Genomic DNA, 13,316 nt, shown 5'->3' on the forward strand with positions numbered 1-13,316 from the left:
ACACCAATTTATCCTAAGCCACTGTATGACGGAGAGATTTTTGTTTTATTTATCTTTAGTCTACCTTTAAATGAATGCAAGCAATAGCCAACTAAAATTGATTCAACAAAACAATTCAGTTGCTTATGAAATTTTAATATCCGAGATATGAAATAAAAATATTGTTATTGCATTATTTTTAACTACATTTATGTGAAATGTATTGTAAATATCGCATACCATACTTAAATATCATATATTAAAAATGTAGATCCTATTGTTCTTTTCGATACAGTTACGTGTATTTTTTCAATGAATCACTGTTGAGCATTATGTCAAGGATTTGTGACTTAGTACAGACATTTGTTACCGTAAGGAGCATATAAGTCTAAGAACATACTAGAGATACAAATAATAGTGATTTCTTTTAACAGGGAGACAACGCACGTTTTGTCATTGTAAGTTTATGATCCAAATAGGGAACATAAACCATTTATATAACGGATAGAGGATTTCTTTCTTGCAAGCTAATTACCAACTCGTGTACTCACCGACTCGCCACAATTCTTGAGTTTTGGGTTTCTAAAATTGCTTTTAAAAGAAACAATAAACGATTTAATTAGAGATGAAGATAAACTACTGAACTTCCACATCAAATTAGTCGTGTTTTGGGAGATTCAACAAAAAACAATATATATGTCCAAACACACTACTTTATCTGGGGTTGCGTCAACTTTCTTTATTACGGAAGCCCATTTAGGACCTATCAAAAAATATTTTTGAATTTGATATAACGAATTCTTGAATTTGTCAAAACGAATTTAAATCGTTATAACGAATTTTTGAATCCGTTATAACGAAGTAAATTTGTTATAACAAATTTTAGGAATTCGTTATAACGAATTTAATCTGTTATAACAAATTCGCTGAATTTGTTATTTCAAATTTTGAAATCTGTTTTAAAAAATTAAATTTGAAATAACGAATTCTTGAATTCGTTATTTCAAAGTTTGAATTCGTAATTTCGGTTTTTTAAAATCGGTCATAACCTATTTCTTCCAATTTGTGGTAACAACTTTCATGTTTTGGGGAACAGATTAAACGGGATGGACTTCATTTGTTCCATATCGGCGTACGACGAAATGCGCCGATCAATTGATCGGCGTTAAACGGTGAAATGGTAAATGAAGTAAACTGGCGTAAAAAACAAAAGTGGAGGAACATATTGTCACAACTGTTGCTGTAACCATGGTAACAGATGTAACAGTTCCAAAAATTGTTTAGTCAATGCTATTAATCAATGAGCATGCTGATTTATTAAATGGTACTTGCAGCCAAGCCAATGTCGAACTTATGTCATGGAATTTATTTATGGAATTCATGGAATTAAATGCAAAACCGCACCGAAATAGATGCAAAATTCATGGAGTCACGCCTCTTCAAAGCGCCTATTTTTAAAATTTGCTATTCTAATCACCTTTTTACCAATGGATACGATATCTTTAAACGCTTGCATGGGCATTATTCATATTTATTTTGGTCGGTGCGTGTTCAAATCCAATAAACTTGAAGGGCTTTACGATAGATTTGATATGCACGCTCCGACCGAAATTATCACCTAATAATATTCAAAGAATGATGCCTTTTTGCTTATATTTATATCAATTCCGATTTCTACACTTCAAACCAACAGTTTAAAACCACTGATCTTTTTTCATGCATAGAACATGTTATTTATTATTGCAGCAAATACCGTTTCTCGGTTATGCTGTAGGACACGCCCATTTTGTGTCGCTCATTTTTTTAATTGGGCTATTGGTTTCAAAATCGATTTGTAATGTTATCACAGTAAAGGACACTTGCAAAATGATATTTTATATGGCAAAGCCAGGCATTATAACCAGGATGTGCGCATGCGTGAACCAACATTTCATCGGGATTGGTAAACGTTTGGGAGGAAATTCGATAGCTTCTTGGAGGAAATTCGAACTAAGGATAGGTGCTAATAAAAAAAACCAAACAAACAAACAAACAAAAAAGCTCGACTTTTATATTATATAATCATTAAAAATAATAGGAATGTTATGTACTTTTGGTTTACACTTAAAAAAGATTTAAATATTTGCGAGGACAATAAAGGCAATGTTACAGGAAAACAATAGACACGTAGGTTCAAACGGGTGGGTAAGTGGGGGTGGCAGGGAGGGGCCTTTCCCCATGCAGTTGCCCCCCCCCCCTTTCCCATTATTTTCGGAGCATGTAAAAAATTGAAAGTGACTGGGAGGAAATAAACAGTGGAATTTAAATTTGAAGTAAACTTAGCATTTCTATAGCTAACCCAACGGTCTACGATTTTCGAATTTTTGCATGTCAAAAATTGTTTGGCGATTCTCCAACCCCATCCCCCTTTTTTCACTTTTTTACGATGCCACCTTTCTGAACAAAATATCACAGTTTCCTTACATATACCAGTAAGAGACAATTGGCTTTACATATAAACCAATATTACTGTATCTCATACAATATACCATTTACCAGGTTCTATAAACACCTACGCTTAGAAAAAATCCAAGGTTAGGAGGACAGGGATTATTGGGGAGGGGTATGGGTGGTCAAGACACCGCCCCATGTAGCTCTATCCATAACCCCTCACCAAGGTCTGTGTGCCCATCACCAGGGTCTGTATATACACATCATCAGGGTCAGAGTCGGTGTAGGTATCACCAGGGTCTGTATGCGCATAACCAGATTCAGTATACCCATCACCAGGACACCAGGGTCTCAATTCTTATCCCGAGGGTCAATGTTTCTTTGTGCCCATTACCAGGGTCCATTTACCCATAGCCAGAAATCCACATAACCATCACTAGGGTCTCAGTGCCCACTCCAGGGTCAGTGTACGTTTCACCAGGGTCTATATGCCTATCAATGGGGTCTGTTTACTAATATTTATTAATAGGGTCAGAGTGCACAACACTAGCGTCTGTATACCCATATCCAGAATCAGTATACCCATCACCAGAGTCATTTTACCTATAACCAAGGTTAGTGTACCTAATTACAAGTGTACATGTACACGCGTAACCAGAGTCAGTATACCCATCACCTTGGTCTCAAAACGTATCACAATATAGGTTTTAGACACTGGTAATGGGCACATAGACCCTGGTAATATGTATACCGACCTTGGTGATATATCTACTGACTTGGTGATGGGCACACAGACCCTGGTGATACGAACACTGACCCTGGTGATACGTACACTAACCCTGATGATATGTACACTGACTCAGGTTATTTGTATGCAGACCCAAGTGATGGGCACACATCGTAATATTGACCCAGGTTATGGGTATACAGACCCTGGTGATACAAATACTTATCCTGGTGATACGTCCACTATGCTATTAAAACATTTAAAAATCCTAATCCGTGGAGGTAGGGGGTTAGGTGAACACTTAACTTCATTTTTACAGTTTATTTCCTCCCTTTCATTTCAGTTTTTACCTGGTCCCAAAACATTGGTGGCGGTGAGGGGGGGGGGGGAGGCTCTTTGTTAATTCACCGTTTATATGTAAATTTAAGAAAAGTGTGCTGAAGGGGGTAGTCTCGTCCCCACTGCCCTTGCTCCACTCCACACACTCCTCCCCCATTCCGGTGCTAAGTGCCTGTTGCTTTCCTGTAACATTGCTCTTTATTGTTCTCTCAGATACTAATATTTATTCAACATTTTGGTGTAAATCTAATGTACACACCAATTTTATCACTTTTAATGAACATTTATACTGTAAAAATAGAATTTTCCTATACTTTTTAAATTGTGCAAATATCAGTTCAAAGTTCCTCTAAACATCTTTCAAATTTCCTCCCAAACGTTTACCGAAAATTTGGTACACGCATGCGCACATCCTGGTTATAATGCCTGGCTACGTCGTTTAAAATACTATATCTATATATTTTTAAGTGTCCTTTACTGTGATAACCTAGCCCAAAAATGTCATAAAATATGAGCGACACAAAATGGGCGTGTCCTACAGCATAACCGAAAAACAGTATTGGCTGCGCTACGTAATAATACATAGCATGTGATATGCATTAAAAAACAGAGGTTTTAGAATGTTGTTTTAAAGTGTAAAAATTGGGAATAATATAAATATCAGTATTAAAGTAATATGGAATCATTCTTTCAATGTTATGAGTTGATAATTTTGGTCAGAGCGTGGTAAAATTTATCATAAAGCCCTTCGAGCTTTATTTGTTTTGAACACGTCCCGGCCAAAATCACATGAGACTAGTAAAACTCAAAGAATGATTCCTTATTCTTAAATCAATTCCATTCCAGACCGGCATTTTTTTTAAAATATGGCGTAATCTCACTGTTTGGTGATGAAATGAAAAATGCAGATATTGTTGATAAATCAACATGCCCATTGATTGATAGCATTAATTAAACAAAGTTTTAGAAATATGCGCAGAAATCCGTCGAAACAAGTCTGTATATATTGTATTTTTGGTGAAAATGCGTCGCTACATATATAGAAGTTCTTGAATATTTTGTTTCCATCTATGTAGGAATTCTAGCAAAGCCGATAAAGTAAGGAGTCTTTTGGAATTGTTAAATCTGTTACCATGGTTACAGCAACAGCTGTGACAATATGTTCCTCCACTTTTGTTTTTACGCCAGTTTACTTCATTTACCATTTCACCGTTTAACGCTGATCAATTGATCGGCGCATTTCGTCGTACGCCGATATGGAACAAATGGAGTCCACCCGGCCTGTTTAATCTGTTCCCCAAAACATGAAATTTGTTACCACTAATTAGATGAAATAGGTTATAACCGATTTTGAAAAACCGAAATTACGAATTCAAACTTTGAAATAACGAATTCAAGAAATCGTTATTTCAAATTTAATTTTTTAAAACAGATTTCAAAATTTGAAATAACAAATTCAGCGAATTTGTTATAACAGATTAAATTCGTTATAACGAATTCCTAAAATTTGTTATAACAAATTTAATTCGTTATAACGGATTCAAAAAATTGTTATAACGATTTAAACTCGCTTTAACAGATTCAAGAATTCGTTATATCAAATTCAAAAATATTTTTTGATAGGTCCTAAATAGGTCCTAATTTTGGCGGCTGTAAAAATTCTATACAAAGGGTAAATAATTGCTGTTAAAATATCCCATACCATACCCCATGAATTTCTGTGTAAATCCAGAGTCATGGTTTGTATGGTTGAAACACTTTACTCTCTGAGGCGGAGTTTGATGTATGTTTTTAATATAGATGGAAACATATTATGTATTACAACCTTTACTCATTCTTCATTACTTTGAAGAACTTAACTTAAATTACTGAAAAATACAGAGATTGACATTCTCATTTAAAACTTTATGTACTACATCTTGTATATGAATAATCCAAGAAAATATATTATTGATTCTTTGAAAAGGTCTGAGTGGTCAACACAATACCAGTCAGCTATACCTTAGGTTTTTAGATATGATAATAAAGTTATAGCCCACTATCTAATAATGAAAAGTTCCTTTTAATTTTGCATAAAAATATATTTTCCTCTAATTATGGTTGACAAAGTCTAAAATTTACCACGACCATTTTGTCACCCAATATTTTTTAAATACTTCAAACAATTTGATTTCAACTTGTTAATGTGTACCCATCAATTTACCTTTTTGATACTGTTAATTTCACAGATTGTGATTTGATTTTTTTTACCACCATACTGTGGTTTTCCATTACCATATCACCCCCCCCCCCCACTAAAACTGACGACGGTTTATGTAACACTCTGAAAATATTGCTTTCTAGCGCGAAGATGTAGTTTAAAACCAGCTGCATTCAATAAAAAAAAGTTGTAGAGTGATTCAAAAGGCGATGTTGTTAATTTCTAGGTATTTTCTTTAATTTAAAGTATATAATAATGTCATAATCATTACAGTTACTTGATTTTAAGAGCAACGAAATCCACGTTTCGTTACCAGATGCGGATCATCAGATTAGCGTCTCATTTCATCTAATGATTGGCAACTCGATTAGATTCGATCCTTTGGTTTACGTTACAGCTACATTATATATATATATATATATATATATATATATATATATATATATATATATATATATATATATATATATATATATATATATATGAAAAAATGACAATAACAAACCGTGAAGAACCATCTCAAAAATCAAAACACGAAATTCAAATTCAAAGCAGAGCAACACAAACCTCCAAACAAATAGAGGTAGGATCATGTGCCTAGGAGGAGTAAGCATCCTCTGCTGACCTGTCACACCCGCCGTGTGCTCTTTGTCATAATCGGGAAAAAAATCGGGGGGAAAAGTCTGTAGACAATTAGGTGTTTTATTAACAATTAGTTAAAAAACGTTAGTCAGCAATCGACCCGGTGGAAGATTTTAATTGCTGAAAAGGTCGTTGTATCGACCATAGAACTTTCAAAAAGATGATTTCAAGCGAGACTGTTGATTGTTCTGTTTTATCAACTTGTTTGTCAGTAGCTTGCTTCGTCTTAGAAACTGTTCATACGAAGAGCATGCGCTTACGTATTGAATCAACAGAAACAAAAACATATCAGAAAGTTTTGTTGTTAGGTAACCATCAATGTCCATGTACAGTAAATAATCCAAACATGAAACAGATGACGCAAACTCTGTGGTATCATTTATTTCAAGCTCACCTGGATATATCGAGTCGACGTTAGTATGGAAATAACAATTGTTAATTGATAATACGTCGTCGATATACATAAATGTTGAGTTGAAGGCCAGGATTTATTTTTTTCACGTAAATGTTTTTGAATAAATTATGCTTCATAAGAATACAGATATAGATCTGCTAATAATTTAGGAATCTGCTAAAAGCAATTTTAGAAACCCATAAGGCAAGAATCGTGTCGGGTCAGTTAACAAGTTTGTGTTTTGCTTGCGAGAAAGAAATCCTCCATCCGTTATTTAAGAAGTTTCCAAGTACTATTGGGAACGAAAACTTACAATGACAAAACATGAGCAGTCTCCCTGTTAAAAAAATCACTATGATTTTTATCGTTAGTATGTTCTTACAACAACGAGTGTCTGTACTAAATCCAAGTCCTAGATTTATTGCTCAACATTGTTTAAGTGTGTGATATCATTACCTCACTATTTAGTAAAAACTATATATAAATGTATCAATTAGAACAAAAGTTTTTTTTTAAAAGAAATGATATTTAATTGTGTCATTAGATATTAACAATACATATCACATAGTTAAAAAGGTATGGTAAAGCCTTATTCTAGTTTATACCTTGAATATCAAAATTTCTTTAACAGCTGGATTGTTGTGTTGGATTAATTTTATTTGGCTAATTATTGCGTTTGTTTAAAAAAAAATAAAGATTAATAAAATAAAAAATATTGCCGTCATACTATGGCTTTGAATGAATTGGAGTATTACATATGGGCGCTCTCTAATTCTCACTGCTCTGCATTTTAACCACACTCAATAACTATGTCCAGATTAAAAAAAATAATACTAAAAACGAAAATATTTCTCTTTAATTTAATCCTCCATTTTATTTTTTAAAAAGTATAAATTTGATAAAAAAGGTTCATTCTGAGATTTTAAAACAAAACATAAAACAACATGACATTTGATCTTTAACTGTGCATAAGTTTTTAACAGCTTCACTATCTTCTTTCTTTGTTTTTCCTGAAGCTGACAATACGAGTTAACTAGAAAAACCTAGAGGGAAATAATTATTAGTTTGATAAAAGTTTTATGAATGAATGCATTTTATACAAAGTTTGCATTGTCTAGCGTCATTCATAGTTGACTACTCTGAAACATGGTATAATGAAACAACTACTGGGCTGGATAGCTCGGAGGCTGGTGCATAGGATATCCGGGCTGTTGTTGCATAGAGTTGCTGGGATACCCTGGTTGTTGCATCATGTGGTTTGGATACCCGGGTTGTTGCATCATGTTGCTGGAATTTACTACTGCGACACCTACCAAGATTAAAAAATCCTGTGATGATCTGATATTTTTCTTAAAAAAATCAATATAAATTACTTGATGGTGAAAGAAATACAAAATAAATTTAACATGCAAGCTTACATATGTATCAATTTCATTATCGTATAGGCAATTATACATGTACCTTCTATTGTGTAACAAATGAAATGTGTGTTACATTTAAAGTAAGGCAAAAAAAACATGAAAAATGTATAGTGAGGCAAGAAAATGATTTTTTTTAACACCGAAAAGGTAAACAGATTTGTGTCTTTCCCGGCATACCTACAAAGCGTTTCTTTAATTTATTATTGCTTGTTTGACATAAATTAAAAAATACCAGGAAGGACATTTCAATATGCTTTATTTTTCATAAGAGTAATCTTTGAAGTAACCTTCTGCGGTAATTTATATCTTTTTGCTTTATACTAAATGTAAAATATTAATACATTGCGAAAAATTACACTTAGTCTACCAATGAAAATTGTCGTTTTTATATTGACACGGGCAAACACGACCTCGTTTATGTATCGCTCACCTGGATTGGCTCCGTGCATCACAACGCCTGTTGACCGACTGCTGCCACAACAGGCCTTACAGATACAGACACACAGTCCAATGAACAGGATCAGTCCTCCTATGCTGATTAACACAGGCACCCAACTATGAAATAGCATTGAAACATGTATGAATTTTGATTTGGTATATCTTTGTTCACATCTTACAAAGTTGAAAATACTGAAATATTTAAGTTACTTACAGTAGATGTAGTAAACATATTACATCTTATTTTAACTTAGCAATATGTTTAATTTACTCTATTAGTTTTATTAATATATTTGTGGAGAATTGCATAGCCAAAGTTATATGCGTTTAAACATTGTGTCTCTCTATGGATCTGAATATCGGGTATAGCAGATCATCCCACCAGTTTCCTAGTTTCAAGACTTACACATTGCTAGTAAAAAAAGCTGCACAGAAGTCCTTTCTTTCAATCGATGGGGCTTGTAACAGAAAGTTATCGCAACAGTCATATTTTCCAAGCTGAAAGCAGCAATAGTTGCTACACCACTTTTCTTCGTTGTAAGAAAAGAGAATGTCATAATGGGCTCTACAACACTCTCCACAAAAAACGAATATTGGGGCACCTACAAACACATAAACAAAAGCAAATGATGAATGATTAAAAAATGCATACTATATAAAATATTAACAGATAAAGAATTCAAAATATTCCAGACACGTGTACATGTATTATTCCATGAATTGTAAATTATACAAATAAATTTGATTTCATATACGCAGATTTCAATCAAACTAAGGAACATCGTGCCACGTCCCGTGCAAAGGGTTCTGATCCGACCCGCTTCTAGCAATGTAGGGCGTAGCGGATCAGAAACTTTTAACATGGGAAGATGACTTAATATAAAACATCTTTGATAATACTTTTTTTTTCAGCAGTTAATTGAAAAAAATCATGAATGAATGTTATGATTTCAATTTAATCGGTTTCCCTTTATAAGTTAATTTAATAAGAAATCGGCAACATTGCAAAATGTAGCTTCAGGTTCCATTTCTCACGATGAAGAAATATTCAAAATAAAAATTCAAAATGAGCATAATACGACATGGCAAAAAAGTTTTCAATTCTAAAATGAACGCACCCCCCCCCCACAAAAAACCAAAAAAAAAAAAACACCAAAAAAACAATAAGTGGCTCAACAATAAAGAAATGCTAGATAGTTTTTACATCCAGTTGTTTGCAATTTTACAGAAACAGTTATTTTGCTTATGTGATGATAAGATACAGTCAATTCATGTATATCTTTTATGAGATTTCAATGCAGTGATGTAAGGTTTGTATGCTGTGCTATAAGAAGTAGACACGAAAGGCTAATTGATATAGTATGCTCTGCTATGCTATGACATTAAAAAAAACGCCTCCATACACAGAAGAGTTCCACATATTTGAAAATAAAATGATAAAAAGCCACATTTAACCTCTAATCTGCAATGCGAGCATTTATTCTTCCCAATAAAAAACATTTAAAACCGAGTTACAATTATGTTGTATGCTATGCTATGGTATGATATGACGAATGAGATTGTATGCTATGGTATGAGATTTCAGTGCTATGGTATGGTGTATGTTGTAAACGATATGCTTTAACTGAATGTATGTGGAAGCGAGATACAGCTGTATACATGTATTGCTACGTAAGTAAGGAAAGTGAACTATAGAAAAATTGGAGTCATCGCGTTTATCATAAAGTTTTGTTGTTACGTTACCATCAATGTCCATTTCCAGTAAAATATCCAAATATAAAACAGATGTCGCAGATTCTGTGGTATCTTTTATTTAAAGTTCACTGGGAAATATCAAGTCGACGGAAGTATTAATGTTACAATTGTTATTTGATAATACGTCGTCAAAAAACTTAGATGTTGAGTAAAATGCCACAGCGAGTATTTTATTTTTCTAATTTTTTTTTATAAATTCTGCTTTATTTGAACACAAAATAGGCCTGCTAACAAATGAATGAATTAAAAAACACAAAATTCTATTATAATAACTGCTTACTTACAAAAACCAAAACGTTCAACAATGAGTAAATAAATACTGGCATAGATTGCTTAATACGGTGCACTACAATGTTGAAATATTAAGTGACCTGATAAATTAAACGCACGGAAAACATTTTTTTTGGTAGATACCGAGTTTTACATGCATTAATTCCCCCCCCCCCCCCTTTCCATAATGCTGGATCAGCTTCTAAAATATATAACCTTTGATAATTTTTTTCATAAAAACATGGGAGATTCATTTTGTAAAATTGAAAATGAAGAACGCAGATACATGCATATAGAATACCACTTTGCTTTAACTCGATTTTTAGTCAGTCTCAACTCAAAAAGTTGCAAAAATGGGAATATGACATTCTATTTTATAATTACCTGGACATGCTTAATTCTATTAAGTTGACGTGCTATAATTTGAACCCGGCTTTTGAGAGCTGCACAGGTTAATCATTCGCAACTTCTCGAACCTTTTTGACAGAGCTTGAAAAAACACCTTGAATGTATATATACAAAATGGAGCAATGTGTACACCAGAGGAGTGTTCACCATAGAGAGAGCACTAGCGAGCACTCGCCAAAATTTGAGTAGTGGGTATAGGGGATTTTGGCGAGCGCTGACGAGCACTTTCTCTGCTGATCATGCCTCAGGTCACGTGCTCCTCACATCCTCACGTCAGTGTTGCTTGATGACGCGACCTTTACGTATAGAATTCAAAATGGAGTCCCTTTCCATCAATTTCAGCATTGGCTAGACAGTCTTATATGTCACTTATATGGTACATTTTAGAGTATATCATTGACTTTAATGAAGTCTCGCCCATAGTTCAACAGATTGTAAATGCGTCTTATTTATATATATCAACTATTATAAAAAGGGGAGGTTGTCATGGGCGCCTCTGTAATAAAATCGAGGGGTTTTTTTCCGAGCTCTACCGAAAGGGCCCTATAAGGTGCGATTGCAGGTAAATTTGCTGGGGCGAGACGTTGTGCGTTTAAATGTTTTTAATGCATTTTCTGAAATCGACGCATACATTAACGAGTTCAAACCTGTACACAAGGATTCCACGAAATCGTACTTTTACTTTCTATCTCTAAAAAAGTGTTAACTGTTGAATAAAAGCGAAAAAAAATAAGCAACCATTTATCATTTAATAAACTATGCATGTACATCTTTATCAATCAAGAAACTATAAAAAAGAAATATCTTACTACGTATTTGCATATAGTTAAGAAATTTTGACAAAAATACAAATAAGTTACAAAAAATAGTCAATAACAATACTGCAAAAAACCGAATTATTCTATGAAAGTGCAAAAAAATAATGCACATCTAGAGACATTTAATCGCTAAAATTATTATTCGTCATCAGGGTAACATACTATCATAGATCAATTGGTTCAGGTATCTCTATACAAGTACAGTTTCCCTAAAAAGAAACTTTCTTGAAAAATCCCCACAAAAAATGAGAAACAAATACTATTTTCACCTTTTTGATACATACAATCTAATAAATTCTGTTGCCTATGACCAAAAATTGATTTACTAAAATGATGACTCAACACTTAGTTACCTGCAAACAATGCAACATATTACTCCAGACATAATATATATATTATTTAATCCAAAACCTCTTGATAACACACAAGGATAACGTTTACAATAAAATATGATAATTTGATGAGAAAACAAAATTTTGATATCTTACCTAGAATCACAAGACAGCTTAGGTAGAGTTTTAGGCACGCCATACTGCATAACCGATCACATCAGATGTAAGTCAATAATGGACCGGATTTTATTGACCCGAATGGAGAGGGGGAGAAGGTCGTATTTGATTTCAATGTACCTGATGTACACCCGGCATTTTATCTATAAATATGAAATAGAAATAAAAAATAAATTGATTTCCATAAAATGATTTATACTCGCAAGACAAATAAAAATTGTCGAATCTATTTGAACACTTCCGTAATATTACCCTTGAAACGGTTACGTCGTGTTCATGCAAGCATTAAAGCAATGTGAAATGTAAAATAATTAGTTTCATCATAAACATTTGCATTGCCGACAAATTAGTTCTCTTCCGTATCATACAATACCTAATATTTATTGACTATTCATAAGATAGCAAGTTTTTGTCCCCCGAGACAACAACTATTTTCCTTGGCTTCACCTTTTAAAATAGTGCATGCATCGTCCTCGGGTGATAGCAAGAACGACTGACTTCTCTCACTAATAGCCTGTCTCTTGTCCGCTTCGATAAACACTGGCAAACGTTCTCATTCATTCTCTGGGTCGGGGTGTGGTCCAGAGATATTGTTCGGTCAACAGAAGAATAGAACACCTTCAGTGTGTTTTGCCCTAGTTTGCCTCGATTGAATATAGTGTATCCTTTACTAGATAAAAGGGATTGTGTTACGGCAAACACAGACATTTGACAGACAACTCTCAGAGCTTTTAACCTCAAATATATTACTGATTTATTTCTTTCATTTACGATAAGGATTTAATGCTTGAAATCCATATTATATTTAATTTTTGATTTGTTTTCTAAATTACACTAGAAATATGAAGCTTAAATTTTCAGAATGTTCAATGATTGAATTACATGTAGATTTAAAGGTCAATGCGTGTCCTGTCTGGCAGTCTACATTCCTACGAAACTGTTTTAACAAAAACACAAGAATAGAAAAAAAGAATTTGAAACAGTTT

General features: G+C 33.4%; 1 protein-coding gene across 2 annotated transcripts; it reads right to left on the reverse strand.

Annotated features, from left to right (window-relative positions):
- Positions 1-7,555: 7,555 nt before the first annotated feature.
- Positions 7,556-12,509, reverse strand: LOC105344292 (hypothetical protein). 2 transcript variants are annotated; one of them, XM_011452047.4, is made up of 5 exons: positions 12,310-12,508; positions 8,977-9,172; positions 8,563-8,687; positions 7,831-8,020; positions 7,556-7,754 (listed from the first exon to the last, which is right to left on the reverse strand). In XM_011452047.4, exons 1-4 carry the CDS (start codon positions 12,350-12,352, stop codon positions 7,875-7,877), a joined length of 510 nt encoding a protein of 169 aa, XP_011450349.2. In that variant the 5' UTR covers positions 12,353-12,508; the 3' UTR covers positions 7,556-7,754; positions 7,831-7,874. The 2 variants fall into 2 exon arrangements, with proteins under 2 accessions (XP_011450349.2, XP_065944493.1); XM_066088421.1 differs by having other exon boundaries at positions 7,556-8,020; positions 12,310-12,509.
- Between the last annotated feature and the right edge of the window lie 807 nt (positions 12,510-13,316).

Source organism: Magallana gigas, chromosome 6 (genome assembly GCF_963853765.1).
Source record: "Magallana gigas chromosome 6, xbMagGiga1.1, whole genome shotgun sequence".
Classification (NCBI taxonomy): domain Eukaryota; kingdom Metazoa; phylum Mollusca; class Bivalvia; order Ostreida; family Ostreidae; genus Magallana; species Magallana gigas.

Excerpts from the sequence above, each read along its gene's own strand:
- LOC105344292 (XM_066088421.1), bottom strand. The coding sequence starts at position 12,352 with ATGGCGTGCCTAAAACTCTACCTAAGCTGTCTTGTGATTCTAG. Across the intron at positions 9,173-12,309 it reads AAGCTGTCTTGTGATTCTAG|GTGCCCCAATATTCGTTTTT; the intron begins GTAAGATATCAA and ends ATGTGTTTGTAG. Across the intron at positions 8,021-8,562 it reads GATGCACGGAGCCAATCCAG|GTGTCGCAGTAGTAAATTCC; the intron begins GTGAGCGATACA and ends TAATCTTGGTAG.